General features: G+C 57.6%; 1 protein-coding gene across 15 annotated transcripts in view; it reads left to right on the plus strand.

Moving 5' to 3' along the window:
- The window catches only part of LOC113608660 (DNA-binding protein RFX2), a 166,110-nt gene that overhangs the window by 79,448 nt on the left and 72,234 nt on the right, over nucleotides 1-14,428 (plus strand). For 14 of the 15 annotated variants that reach the window (XR_003428375.1, XM_027085346.1, XM_027085347.1 and 11 more), the window contains 9 exons: nucleotides 1,820-2,001; nucleotides 4,118-4,237; nucleotides 6,501-6,616; nucleotides 7,487-7,605; nucleotides 7,921-8,033; nucleotides 8,356-8,510; nucleotides 9,695-9,792; nucleotides 10,730-10,879; nucleotides 11,465-11,673. Coding sequence is in view for 14 of the 15 variants with exons in the window: in XM_027085346.1 (XP_026941147.1) it covers nucleotides 1,820-2,001; nucleotides 4,118-4,237; nucleotides 6,501-6,616; nucleotides 7,487-7,605; nucleotides 7,921-8,033; nucleotides 8,356-8,510; nucleotides 9,695-9,792; nucleotides 10,730-10,879; nucleotides 11,465-11,673 (1,262 nt within the window). In the remaining variant the exon portion in view is untranslated. The other variant, XM_027085344.1, reaches the window with a different exon arrangement.

Raw genomic sequence — 14,428 nt, forward strand, 5'->3', positions numbered from 1 at the left:
GCCTCACACACCCCTCCTCGGCCCCACCCGCACAGACCCGCTCTGGGCTCCTTGGTGTCGCATTGACACATCTGGTCCCGACCTCCACCCTGAATGCCAGCCCAGCACTCCTCCCCGACCTCCCAAAAGCAGAACCCATTACCCCAGCCCTTCTGGAGGCCAGAGGTCTGTCTTTCCGTTAGAGCAGGGGTCACTGGTCCACGGCCTGTTAAGAACGGGGCGCACGGCAGGAAGTGAGCGGCAGGGGAGCGAGTGAAGCTACACCTGCTGCTGCCCAGCACTCCCCACCATCCCGCCTGAACCCTCCCCCCCCCGCCACGATCTATGGAGGAATTGTCTTCCGAAATCGGCCCCTGGTGCCAAAAAGGTTGGGGAGCGCTGTGTTATAGGACCCTCTGCTCTGTCAGTCCCCCAGGGCCCCTTCACCTGGACCTTTGACCTTTTCCCCACCTTCATCCTGCACATCCAGCCCAGGCCCACCCTCTGCCTCTGAAACTCTCCTTATTCTAGCATCCCTGCCACCAGCTGACCCCACCACCCGCCTCTCACTTGGGTCCATGTTAGAGCCGGGAGTCCCCAGGGAGGAAACGAAGGCACATCAGGTTCACTTTAAAATGGCAGGAGGGGGCCTCCCTGGCGGCCCAGTGGTTAAGGCTCCGCGCTGCCGCTGCAGGAGACACGGGTTTGATCCCTGGTCGGGGAAGTTCTGTATGCTGCGAGGCGTGGCCCCAAATGAACAAACAAACAAAAACATTGTAAAGCAACTATACTCCACTAAAAATGAGTTCAAACTGAGATAAAGTGGCAGAGGCAGTGTGTGGGGCTTAGAGGAAGTAAAATGGGCCCTGAGGTGGTGATTGTTGAAGCAGGAGTTCAGGAGTCTGTTCTCTCTACCTCTTTGCATGTTAAAACCATTCCGAAACGTGTCTAAAAGTGTGACGCCAGCAGACTTCGCAGCCTGCGGGCTTATAAGTCTGGGCGGGGCCATGACCTGGCTTGCAGGGCCGAGCACCAGAGGGGGCTGGGGGTAGGGGGGTGGGGCGGTGATCTCCCAGGGAGAAGGACAGAGCGTGTGGGAGCACAGAGGACAGGGGCCCCGGCAGCAGGGAGCCCCATCCCGATCCTGATGTGGGATCCTGCCTCTGGCCTCGTTCCCGGGCTCACTCTTCCAAATCCAGACCTCCCTCCGTTGGGGAACAGTCTCGAAGCCAGGATCAAACCGCAGCCTTTGGGGCGCTCTGCAGTGGGTGCAAAGTGGGTGGGGGGGTTCAGCCTCCCTTGGTGTGGGAACTGAGCTCTCTGTGTGGACAGTTCTGAGTCAGTGCTGACCTCTGGGGGCCTCGACTTCGGCCTTGGATCCTCTTCCCTGCCGTTGGCCTGAGCACAAAACCTGGCACACGAGCCTTTCAGTCTCTTATTCAGTTTCCCGCTTGTTTTCTTCTCGGTCCTGAGTACCGGGACTGCGGTGGTATTACCTTAACGCGGGGCGCCATGCGGATGGGCCGTGGGGTTTTTCTTCGTCTTCCTTTCCCGTGTGCTCAGATCATCTCCATCCCCGTAGGTTTAGGAAGCATTTGGTGTGCGAGGCCTGTGGGGGTTTCAGTCTCCATCACGGGCAGGTTTTTGTAAATTAAGTCAAGGAACCTGAAAGCTTGGCTAGAAATCGAAGGAATAAACAAGCAAGTGAAAAGAAGCTATTAAGTAATTGAACCTGAATCGGTGAGAGTAGAGGTGAGTTTCCCCGTCGTTTCGGAGGACAGAAGGCGTGTGATGCTGTCGGTGCGTCCACGTCAGCATCCGGCCTGTCTTGTCCATCCAGCTCCAGTGGCTCTTGGATAATTACGAAACCGCAGAAGGCGTGAGTCTCCCCAGAAGTTCGCTCTACAACCACTACCTTCGCCACTGCCAGGAACACAAGCTGGACCCCGTGAACGCGGCCTCCTTTGGGAAGCTGATCCGCTCCGTGTTCATGGGCTTGAGGACGCGGCGGCTGGGTACCAGGTGGGTCGGTGAGGGTGTCTGGCAGCCCTTGCACCCGCCCCCCACCCTCCTCTTCCCTTATACAGACATCGAGCTTCGGGAGAACGTGAGGCTCCCCCCTCCTGGCACGTCCTGACGTCCGCGGCTCCGGGTGCACCTGGAGTTGCCCTGAATTGGTGGTAGCCTGGGCCCGGCCTGGCCACCCGTGGGCCGTGATCGCTTCTCTCCTGGTGATGGGACACGGGCTTCACCTCCGCTCTCTCCCTTTGCTTCACCTCGGCTCTCTCCCTTCGTTTGACATTTTCCATAGCAGGCTTTTTATTTTATTTATTTATTTATTGTTTAACATCTTTATTGGAGTATAATTGCTTTACAATGGTGTGTTAGTTTCTGCTTTATAACAAAGTGAATCAGCTATACATATATCCCCATATCTCCTCCCTCTTGCATCTCCCTCCCTCCCACCCTCCCTATCCCACCCCTCTAGATGGTCACAAAGCACCGAGCTGATCTCCTTATGCTATGCGGCTGCTTCCCACTAGCTATCTGTTTTACATTTGGTGGTGTGTATATGTCCATGCCACTCTCTCACTTCGTCCCAGCTTATCCTTCCCCCTTCCTGTGTCCTCAAGTCCATTCTCTACGTCTGCGTCTTTATTCCTGTCCTGCCCCTAGGTTCTTCATGACCTTTGTTTTTAGATTCCATATATATGTGTTCCATATATATATATATAGAGAGAGAGAGAGAGAGAGAGGGAGAGAGGGAGAGAGAGAGAGAGAGAGGGAGCATACGGTATTTGTTTTTCTGTTTCTGACTTACTACACTCTGTATGACAGCCTCTAGGTCCATCCACCTCACTACAAATAGTTCAGTTTCGTTTCTTTTTATGGCTGAGTGATGTTCCATTGTATATATGTGCCACATCTTCTTTATCCATTCATCTGTCGATGGACACTTAGGTTGCTTCCGTGTCCTGGCCATAGCAGGCTTTTTAAATAGCAGCCTCTGGACTGTCTAGTCGAGTTGGATTTACCATGTCTTGATGCTTTTTGCTGTGCCTGGACTGATCCACTCTGGGCTGCTCTTGGCAGACAGCGGCCAGGGACCCTCACGGGCAGGAATCTTTCTCCCTCCACCCCCGACCCCGGCAGTAGCGTTTGGCTCCTCCCACTAGGAAAAGACGGCCTCGCTCTGTTCAAAGCGGGGGGGCTTGGCCCACACATGAGATCATCTTGCATGGCTTTGACCTGTGGCCGGCTGGGTTCGCCACGTGCCCTGGGTGAAGGCGCACACACGTGGGTCTCGGCGTTCACTCACCCCCTCCCAGAAGCGGGCATGCTGGGTGTCTTAAAGGACGGGGCCAGGAGAGTTCTCTGCCACCTTGGGATCCCTGACGGAGGACATCCTTACAAAACGTGGGCAGCCAGAGGGGGGCAGGGAGGAGGAGTCCATGACCTCTGGGGACACGGCCACTGCTGCCCTGGGGCCTTTCCAGATGGCTCTTGGGGCCTCCACCTTCAGAGGGTCCCAGATGCTGGCCTCAGAATTGGGGCCCATCCTCCCCGCTTTCTCCCTCCGAGCACCAGTTCAGCTTGCACCTCACCTGGGAAGGACCCAGGCTCCCCGGCTTGTCCATGTTGCCAGCTCAGGGAAAATGGCAGCCCGTGAGCTGGGGGTGTTTGCAAGGCCGCGTGTCTGTCCTTCCCTCCAGAGGAGCCCCTTCTGACCTGTTTCCTTAAAGAAATTATTTTAAAACCTTTGAGCATCATTTCTCCCATAATAAAATAAGGTAGTGTTTCCCAAACTGTACCATTTGTAAAACGTGTTATTAGATGACTAAGTATGATTATTGCTATTATTAGACCATGCTGGGTTAAACAAAGTTGAACTGGCTTTTTTACTGCAGGACTTCTCAGAGCTTTTTTCATACTAAAAAACAAGAAGGGAGTATCCCAGAGGGGGAAGTGGTTACAGAATTTCCTGAACCTCTCTGACCACGGGACAGCCCATGAACGTTTCCCACACGGTCCAGGGAACACTGGCCCCGAGAGCCCAGGGAGAAGGGCGGGGAAAGAGCCCTGTCTTGCGGTTTAGGACATCTGCAAAGAGAGCTGACCCCAGATGTTTGGTTCCTAGGGGCAACTCCAAGTATCATTACTACGGGATCCGTCTGAAGCCAGACTCGCCCCTGAACCGGCTGCAGGAGGACACGCAGTACATGGCCATGCGGCAGCAGCCTGTGCATCAGAAGCCCAGGTGGGTGAGCTGCCCGGCCGGCCCAAGGATCAGCCAGCCCGCTGAGAGGTTTCACTAGCAGGAACGGAGGGAGAGGGGTTTCTCGACCATTGACCACAACCTGGAAATGGATGAAACATGGATGGAGTGGAGGAAACCAGTTCACATTCGCCCCCATCTCGGCGTCCTGGGAGAGCCCTGCCTTTCACTTGCACCTGGCGTGGAGTGAGGCCAGCAGGACGCGGGCAGTTTCAGGGTCACAACAGAAGTGAGTGGAAGGTGCAGAGATTTCCCACGTGCCCCCCCACACCCCGGCCTCCAGTGTTGTGCCTCTGTTACAGTTGATGAACCCACATAGACCCGTTCTTGTCACCCGAAGTCCATAGCCAACATTAGGGTTCACTCTCTGTGTCGTACACTCTGTAGCTCTGGACAAAGGTGCAATGACCTGTATCCACTATTAGAGGATGGTACAGAGTAGTTTCACTGCCCTAAAAACGCTCCCTGTTCCTCCTGTTGGTCCCTCCTCCCCGCCAACCTCCGGCGAGCGCCGATGTTTTTTTACTGGCTCCGTAGTTTTTGCCTTTTCCTGAATGCCATAGAGTTAGAATCACAGATCTTTGATTTTTCCTCTCTGTCTTCAAAGAAAGAGAGAGAACACTGAACATAACCCCAGAAGCCAGGAGAAAGAAGCTTATACACTTAAGTTGCTGCTTCCTCCTGACCTTTGGATCTGATGGCTGGAAAGGCCTGGTCATTTTCCGGAATGTTCTCTGCCTCACAGACCTACTCATCTTTTAAGGCAGGGGTCAGCACACTTTTTCTGTAAAAGGCCAGAGAGCGCATATCTTCAGCTTCGCAGGCAGACACTATCTGTGGAGACCCTTCAGCTCTGCCCGTGTAGCGTGAAAGCCTCCACGTTAAGGCCACGGGTGTGGCCATGTGGCCGTCAAACTTTATTTTCAAAACGGGGGGCAGAAATGGTGCTCTGCAGCCCTAGTTGGAGACGCCCCGTTCAGGGCCCCACTCGAATACCAGCTCCCTGGCCCCTTCCACTCACCCCTCTGCCCGCCTGTCCCCAGCCCCTCTCCGGGGTCCATTCTGCTCCAGGGCAGGGATGCACCCCACTCTCTACCATGTGGCACCTTTGTGCCTCAGCTGAGCTGCGTGGCTGACACCCCATTTTAGCTGCTCTAAGGGGTCCCAGTGACTCCCAACCACATGGCCGATCACGGGAGTTGGAGGTCGCAGGAGAGAGCCTGGAACATTCTCCGGGACCAGGAGTCCATCCTGTACCTGATCGTCCACAGACAAGGACTCTGTAGCTTCCATTGTGGGGTTCGGGCCACAGGCTTGTGCCATTGACACTTAGAGCCACCCACCCCCACAAAGTCAGGTGGTCCACATACCTCTGAGCGGCGTCCTCCCTCCTCCCAGTGAGCCTGGCCCTACATCCCACAAGGAAAGGCGCGCCCAGCTCAGGCTGGGTCCCTCGCACCCATCCCACCTGGCATGCGCATCCCTCAGGGCTCGAGCAACTCACCCCAGGAAGCCCTTCTCTGTTACGTTTCTCAGTTTGCTGCCTGGACAGGCTGTCCACTGCTTTCTAGCTCAGGGCAAAACAAAAGTCTCAGAACGTGCTTTGAGATCACATAATAGTAAGACGTTTGGGACTCTATGTAAAGAAGTTCACTTGTCTTCTAAGAGAGAAGTGTTAGAATATATACATGTAATAGCAACCCGGGTGTCCATCAGCAGATGAGTGGATAAACAAATGTGGTCCATCTGTACAGTGGAGTGGTATTGAGCCTTCAAAAGGAAGGAGATTCTGACACTCACTGCAACACGGATGAACCCAGAGGACGTGATGCTCAGTGAAATACGCCAGACACAAAAGGACAAATACTGTCTGATCCCACTTATGTGAGGTCCCTAGAGGAGTCACATCCATAGAGACAGGAAGTAGATGGTGGGGGCCAGGGGCTGGGGGAGGGGAAGGGGGGGTCCGTGTTTCATGGGGACAGAGTTTCAGTTTGGGAAGATGAGAAAGTTCTGGAGATGATCGTGGGGACGGTTGCCCGACAATGTGAATGTATTTAATGCCACTGAGCTGTGCACTCAAAAGTACCATTTTAATGGTAAATTTCGTGTTTTCTACTTGACCACTAGTTTTAGAAAATTACACACACACCCCAAACCAAATCCTGCTCCGTCCTCCACTCCTTGGGCCCCTTCCGGGCAGTGCTGTTAGGGCCTCACGGTGGCACACGTGTTCCCTGCCCAGGTACCGGCCAGCCCAGAAGACGGACAGCCTTGGGGAGAGCGGCTCGCACGGCAGCCTGCACAGCACACCTGAGCAGGCCATGGCTGCCCAGAGCCAACACCACCAGCAGTACATCGGTGAGCCCCCCACCCCGGCGCAGGGCCTGCTGGCAAGGCTCTGGGGCCACTCGGCACCGCTGGGGCTGGGTTTCGGCACCAGCAGCATCTACAGGGATGCTTTAGACAGTTTTCTTGTATATCACCTTTTCAATTACATAGAAAGTTCTAGATAAACCCTCTTTGTGGAATCCCTGAGACTTTAGAATAATCAGCATGTTCCTCCCAAATTAATGGATATTAATCCAAAAATAATGGATTAAAGTGACCATCACAAAAATAAGTAAATAAGGGGAATTCCCTGGTGGTCCAGTGGTTAGGACTCCACACTTCCACAGCAAGGAGGCACAGGTTTGATCCCTGATCGGGGAACTAAGGTCCCACAAGCCGCGTGGCTCGGCCCAAAAATTAAAATATAAAATGTACTAAACTGAAAGAAAATAAGTAAAATGAAATGCCCGTCAGAAAGAAGACTGGATGTACTTTCAGCTGAGCCGGGCCCCTCCCTGGGAGAGTCCCTCCCCAGCTGGCACCGTCCCTGCCCCGGAGTGACGGGATACGCTAAAGACGTGGGTGGCCTCCGTGTACTTTAGTGTATCTTTGAGCCCCGACTGAACCCTCCCCTGTTGGGTCTTCTGGAGACGCTGTCACCCACCTGGGCGCCCCCAATGCTGGGGGGATGGAGTGCACGATGTGTGCCAGGCCCAGGCCCTGTGCTTTGTGCGTCACCGGGAGCTGACGATGTTGTCCCCTCCCTGCACCTGAGAAAACCAAAGCTTAGGGGTTGTGTGGTGTGAGAGGAGCCAGGGCTGGCATGGGGTCACCAGCACGTACGGCCAGTGTCCCCAGCCCTGCTGACCTGCCCCCTCGTTCCCCCCCACCCCGCCACAGATGTGTCCCACGTCTTTCCGGAGTTCCCGGCGCCCGACCTGGGCAGTGTCCTGCTGCAGGAGAATATCACGCTGCACGACATCAAGGCCCTTCAGCTGGCCTACCGGCGGCACTGCGAGGTGACTGCCCCTCGAACCCCGAGCCCGGGCCCTGGGGGCTCCGGTGGGCGCCTCGGTCAGCTGCGCGAGACCAGCGCCAGAGCATCACTGGGTGTCCCCGCTGGTGACAAGGAGCAGACAGGACTGGCCCCCCCTCCCTCTGGCCAGGGGGTGGATGGAATCTTCCTTCGTTCACTCCCATCCCCTCTCGTGGTCTGTCTGTGTTTGGAAAGACGCCGCTGCAGCCTGTATCCCGGCCGCTTGCTTGGCACAGTCTGATGGCAGCCACGTGGTGTGAGTGCAGCGGAGTGTTTATCCAGCCGTGTTTATTCCTAGGCCACGTTAGATGTCGTGATGAACCTCCAGTTCCACTACGTTGAGAAGCTGTGGCTTTCCTTCTGGAATTCTAAAGCCTCCTCCGGCGACGGCCCTGCCTCTCTACCTACCAGGTACTGCCCGTCAGCCCCCAGACAGGCCTCAGTTTCACGGGGCCTGGGTTTGCCCTGCAGACCGTCTCCTGCTGACACCCACAAATGCACCAGCTTTTCAAGAATCAGCGCTCAGACCCCCTCACGCACGTGTGGTCTTTCCTCTGACTTGGTGTGCGACTCGTATGGCATTTCCCTTTGTTCGGCGAGGATCTCAGGGGTGACCCCGGGGCAGGGAGCTTGCCTGCCCCAGGTGGTCCTGCAGCCTCACTCGGCTTATCCCGCGAGAGCAGGCCCCGGGCTGACGGCTCACCTGTGTCCCCCGTGACCCCGTCCCCCGCAGCGACGAGGAGCCGGAGGGCGCCGTCCTCCCCAAGGACAAGCTGGTATCTTTGTGCAAGTGCGACCCCGTGCTCAGGTGGATGAGGACCTGCGACCACATCCTGTACCAGGCGCTGGTGGAGATCCTCATCCCAGACGTGCTGCGGCCCGTGCCCAGTAAGCGCCCCTCCCCACACCCCTGCCCGCGACCTCCCCAGAGGAGACTCCCAGAGTGGAGGCCAGCCGAGGTCGCGGGACAGCCTCGGGGGGCGGGGGCTGAGTCGGGTTCTAACCCGCTTCCCCAGCTGATCTGACGCTGAGCTCGGCTTCCTCCCAGCACTGTGAGTCTGCAGCATGAAGGGGTGGATTCTTCAGACCTTCTCCAGATTCCAGCGGCCTTGACTGAGGAAGGGAGAGAAAAGGAGATGGTGGCCCTTGATGGCTACACCCGTCTGGGGCTGATGCGGGCCGTGGGGACCCTCCCAGGGCCTCTGCCCCCACCCGCCCTTGTGGCCTCCGGAGGTGGTGACAACACCCGCCACCAGGGGGCCCCCTACACAGGGGCTGTCCCTCGGGCCCCCAGGACGCGAGTCCCGACCTCGTGAGGGCGAGGAGGCCGGGCGCTGAGCCTCGCTCTTCCCGAACGGCTGCCTGTTAACATCCGTGCCTGTTAGCGCTGGGGAACCTCCATCTTTTTGATGACCTGGTCTGCTGCTTTTTTTGGCCAGAAAATGGGAAGCAGCAAAAGCGTTGCAGTTCTCCTTTGGCCTTGCCAGCCTGGAGACTGTTCAGTGTAGTGTGCTTTTAGTGTCTCTGTGTATTAAGGTTTGAGATTGGGTATATTTCCTTTTATAACACTAGGGGTGGTTTTCTTTTTTCAAAGAAATGTATTTCTTATTGCAAGCCATCTCAAAATAAATTTGGAAGTTGGTAGAATATGTTTACATGCACGTGTGTGTATCAGGGTCTCCCCCCTCCACTCAGCCCAATGACATCGGGGTGGGTCCATCTCCGGGGGGGGGGCGATCCTGGGCACTGTGGCCCCATCCCCTCTATGCCAGGAGCCGCCCCAGTGTGACAACCATGATGTCCCCAGACATGGCCCAGTGTCCCCTGGGGTCAGGATCACCCCAGGTGAGAACTGCCGGCATAGACAGGTAGACGAGCAGAGATCAACGGCGCTGGCCCCACTTCCCACTCAGCACCTCCGTCACTAAGTGCCCTAAATTCTCACCATCTCTTCTCTGTGTTGCTTGTTCTCGGTGGGTGGTCATTTCCACGGCATGTGTGCACCTCTTACACGTGAGCTGATTCTGACGGGCAAGACTGCCTTTCTCACCGTTAACACTCGTGTTCCCCAGGTACCCTGACACAGGCCATCCGCAATTTTGCCAAGAGCTTGGAAGGCTGGTTGACGAACGCCATGAGCGACTTCCCACAGCAGGTCATCCAGACCAAGGTAACAGTCGGGGTTGGGGTCTGGGCCTCCAGACCACGCTGCGGGGTGGGGGGGGGAGGGCAGAGGCTACAGCCTGAGGCCCCCTCGGGCCCCGCTGTGCTGTGAAGGGAGGGGGCTCCTGTCCCTCTGCCCCCAGGGAACTGGAGGACCGCTGGGCCCCAGAGAAAGGGGGCTGCTGCTGTGTGTCCTGAGGGTCAGTGGTCCTTCCAGGAAGGCCCAGGGCTGCTGCTGGTGGAGGACAGGTGCTGGCTGGGCGCGCCCGACAGAAGATGTCTTTGCTGTGATACTTGTGGGTGGATTCAGAGCAGATCGAGTGTTGCTCTGCTCGTCACAGGAGGGGGATTTAACCTCTTTGTGGTCACCCTTACTGCTAGCGTCTCGGCCACAGATCAGAATGTAAAACATGGCCATCAGGCCTACCTGTGGAAAAGAGGCGATCCCGTTCCCTTCCCGAGAGCATTCTCACGGCCTCAGACAGGCGGGGCCAGATCTGGGCATCCCGCCTGCCCGCTCCCCACAAGCTGGAATTGACTGGTTAGACCAGTGAGTGTAAAACGTCGGGACGCTTAGGAATCGGCTGGGGAGCTGTTCAAAAGTGCAGATTTCCAGGCCAAACCTCGCAGCGTCTGATCCAGTGGTGCCTGGGAATCGGTATTTTTACCGTCCCTCCCAGAGAGCCAGAGGGATCCTAGAAGCCAGGGCCTGGCCACTCTGTGCTGAATTCTAACTCACCTGTGCCGTGGCGTCCGCCGTAGATGCCACTCCATGCGTTGGTGACGCCCGTGTCCCTCACTGATTCTCAATTTTGGGGTCTCTGAGACTGTCCGGAGGGCGGGTCCCCCTCCCCGGCCAGAACAGCTCTCTCCTGGTCCCTCCGCCGCCACGCCCCTGAGAAGAGAGGCAGACGGGCTTAGCCTCACACCTTCCCGGGCCCCAGGTCGGCGTGGTCGGTGCCTTCGCACAGACCCTGCGGCGCTACACGTCGCTCAACCACCTGGCGCAGGCGGCCCGGGCAGTGCTGCAGAACACGGCGCAGATCAGCCAGATGCTGAGCGACCTCAACCGCGTGGACTTCGCCAACGTGCAGGTGACTCTCCCGAGCGCTTCCCCGCACCCGGGCCCGGCCCACGCTCCTGTTGCATGAGAAGGGTCGGAGTTGAGGCACCCACAGTCCTCAGGGACCCCCGGGCTCCGCTGCGTGATCGTCCCCCTGGCCTCCAGGCTCTGGGACGACGCCTTGGCCCATTTTCATTAAAAATTTGCCTTCCCGCTGCCACGTTCACGGCTCTCTCCTCTGGGCTTAGGAAAGCGCAGCCGCCGTCAGGGGAGTCCCGCTGCTGTGTTTACGTCTAGTGTAGGCCCTGAGTTTATCCACCGAATAAACAGAAACACGCACACAGAGGACTGGCCGCTTAGAAATAACGCAACGCGAAGACGTGGTACAGCCTGGGCCTAGGATGCAGGGAGCCTGGATTTAGGCCCTTGGAAGCCGGGCAGGTTCCCTCTGGATGGCCATCCGTCTCTGCCCCATGAAGCGGGTGCCGAGTTCGCAGTTGGAAAAGGTCGAGAGTAGCAGGTGTCTGTGCTGGTGTGTGTCCGGCCTAGGGCCGCGCCCGGGAGATGTCGCTGTCCCTCCGTCCTGACCCGGCCCTCGCCTGCCCGCGCCCTACAGGAGCAGGCCTCGTGGGTGTGCCAGTGCGAGGAGGGCGTGGTGCAGCGTCTGGAGCAGGACTTCAAGCTGACCCTGCAGCAGCAGAGCTCCCTGGACCAGTGGGCCAGCTGGCTGGACAACGTAGTCACCCAGGTCCTGAAGCAGCACGCGGGCAGCCCCAGCTTCCCGAAGGCTGCGCGGCAGTTCCTGCTGAAATGGTCCTTCTACAGGTAGGTGTGCCCTTGATCTCCCAGAGAGCTCCAGGCCTGGGAGGGAGGCCAAGGCCCAGAGACGCAGACCAGCCTGTGGGCCTCACTCCTGGGGGCTCCCGGGGCAGGCCCAGAGCCCCCTGGGGCCTAAAACTGGGTTACAAAGGCTTCTGCAGACAGAAACCGTCATCTCGGGCCCGCCTGCTGGAGAGACACGGCAGCTCAAGCACGAGCCTTTGTTTCTGCCCCTAGAGCATCCCCACGGAGTGCGGTAAAGGAAGAATCTAGAGAGAACAGGAGCGCAGGTAGCGGCAGGTGGGGGATGAGAACCAGGTGGGGAATCGTGGTGCGAGGGGCCAGCTAGGACAGCAGCAGGATGAAAACAGGACGCGACGTGAGCCTTTATCCCCTCACTGCCAAGTACAAGCAGGGGGCAGGGACGGGCGTCGGCTCCCCACAGGATGGTCCTGGGCGAGGGTTAGGTGGACGTGTTTTAAAACGATGTATGTAACTGTATTATAGTGAGTTAGGGGTGTGTGTGTGTGTGTGTGTGTGTGTGTGTGAATGTAAGGAGATTTATTTCAGGGGACGGGCAGGCATGATCGCGGGGCCAGCACGTCCAAAGTCTGTAGCAGGGACTGACGGGCTGGACGCTCAAGTGGGGGGAGCAGGTGCCGCCGTCCACAGGTGGGGACCCCTTCCTCCTCAGGGAAACCTCGGTTTTGCTCCCAAGGCCCCTCTGCTGACTAGGTGAGGCCCACCCCCAGTGTGGAGGCTGAGCTTCTCCACCTCAACTCGAGGAATGGTGGACGGGAACCATGGCGACGCCTAGACTAATGTTTGACTAAATCACTGCCCATCACTGACACAGAAAACTAACCGTCACAGAAAGTAAACGTGAGAGAGAAAAACATATGGAGAAAGAAAAAAGAATGCGAGAAAGAGAACCCATGAAAGAAAATGAAGAGAGAAGGAAAAAGACATGAAAGGATCAATCCCGGCTGTTTACTAGCCAGCTGATAGGAATTTTTTTTTTTTAAGAGAGAGAAAACGGAGGGAAAGAAAGTAATAACTAACGGCCCAAGTTTCCGAGAGCTGCCGGGTTCCCCGCCCAGTGGATGAGCTTCCCAGCCTCACTGTGACGTTCAGACACCTAGGATAAGAAAGGATCGTAAAGGCTTCCAGGGAGAAAACAGCGGGTCCCGCCGCAGGCCAGGAACCAGAGCAGCATCAGACTGTGTGCAGCCACGCGGGGCCCAGGAGGCCGGGGAGCGGTGTAGTCAGGATCGCGCGGGAAGGCTGTCCCCACGCTGCACCTCTCACCTGGGTGAGCGGGAGCGGGGATCCCTGCCTGGCCGGGAAACCTGGGCTGCGCTCACCCAGAGAAGCCCTTCGGCGGAGTTCCGGTCCCACTCAGCGGTAAACACGTGGAAATGGAGCGTTCTGTTCAACGGAGGCGATCAGCTGTTCTCTGCCTGCAGGCCGTGCAGCACAGCCCGCCAGCCGGCTGCAGCCCAGGGCTCAGGTTGCCGTCCACCTGGCTGTGCAGATAAATGCTATCGGCGTGAGGCCAGGCCCGCTCATTTACAGATCCTCAGCAGCGTTGAGCAGTGACGAGCAGAAGGCTATTGACTGTCTGGCTCTTATCGGAGCGTTTCCCGACCCCTCGGCCGGCTGCTGGCCTGGTCACTCCCTGTTCCCATCACCGTCCTCGTGCTCTGCCCTGGCCTGCTGGCCTCAGGGCCTCTGCACTGCCCTCCCCTGCCTGGAGCATCGTTCCCCAGGGAGCCCTGTGGCCCGGTCATCCTCAGAGAAGCCTGCAGACCTCCCGAGTGAAATAGCGTCCCCCTTCTCGTCCTCTGTCCCCTGCGCCTGGATTTTCTTCCATTGCCCGTCACCCCGTTCTCTGTTTGCTTGTCCGTCGCCTGTCTCCTCGACAACCACCCGTGTCTGCTCGAGAGCTGGGACGTCGCCCTTGTTCACCGCTGCTTCTCAGCGTCCGAATGTTGGGTGATGAATGAACAAGAAAGGGATTGTAAGCCTGACTGACCACGTGGCTCAGCTGTGGACTTACACCCATCACCACCGAGGAACAGGATTTAGTCCAAAAGTGCGATAAAGCAACACTGGGGTGATGGGGGAGGAATGGAGTCGGAGTCGGTGGCTGCAGAGAAAGCCGGTGGGGACTCAGCCCCTCCCCCCGTGGCCGGAAGTCGTGACCTGAGGAATCAGGACTGGCAGGGTGACCCCGTGACTTACACCGCAGAGATGCGAACCCAGCTGAGGCTTGCGAGTGGCTGCGGCCTCCGTGAGAGGGGGCTGCTTTTCTCTGTAACGACGGAGGCCCCACCTGACTCCAGCTTGTTGAGTTTAAGGGACTTGCCTCTGTAGCGTCCACCAGCAAATGGACAGCGGTGGGCAGGGGCCGGGTAAGCTGACGGCCACTGATGTTCCCACCGCAGAAAGTTGCGAGCCCGTTTGGAGAACCCAAAACATACCAAGGTGACCGTGGAGACGGTTCAGAAAAGCCTCTCGATCCAAAGCTTCAAACCAGACACTGAGGCTTGCGGGGTGCTGGGGACCAGCGCCCGACCCAGGGGGTCCTTCAGGGGAGGGTGCCGGGTACGCCTCTGGGTGGGCACAGAGTGGGAGGGTGGCTCGAAGCATTCGGGCCTGGGGTCTCCCGTTAGAGCGGCAGCAGCGCAGACCATATCTTAACACTTTGAAATGCAAGCAGCTTCCTTCCAGGCCTGTGTTATCGGCAGCAGCATGAAAA

The sequence above is a fragment of the Aethalodelphis obliquidens genome, unplaced genomic scaffold (assembly GCF_003676395.1).
Source record: "Aethalodelphis obliquidens isolate GAN/ISIS:26980383/991018 unplaced genomic scaffold, ASM367639v1 scaffold53, whole genome shotgun sequence".
In the NCBI taxonomy this organism is placed as follows: Eukaryota; Metazoa; Chordata; class Mammalia; order Artiodactyla; family Delphinidae; genus Aethalodelphis; species Aethalodelphis obliquidens.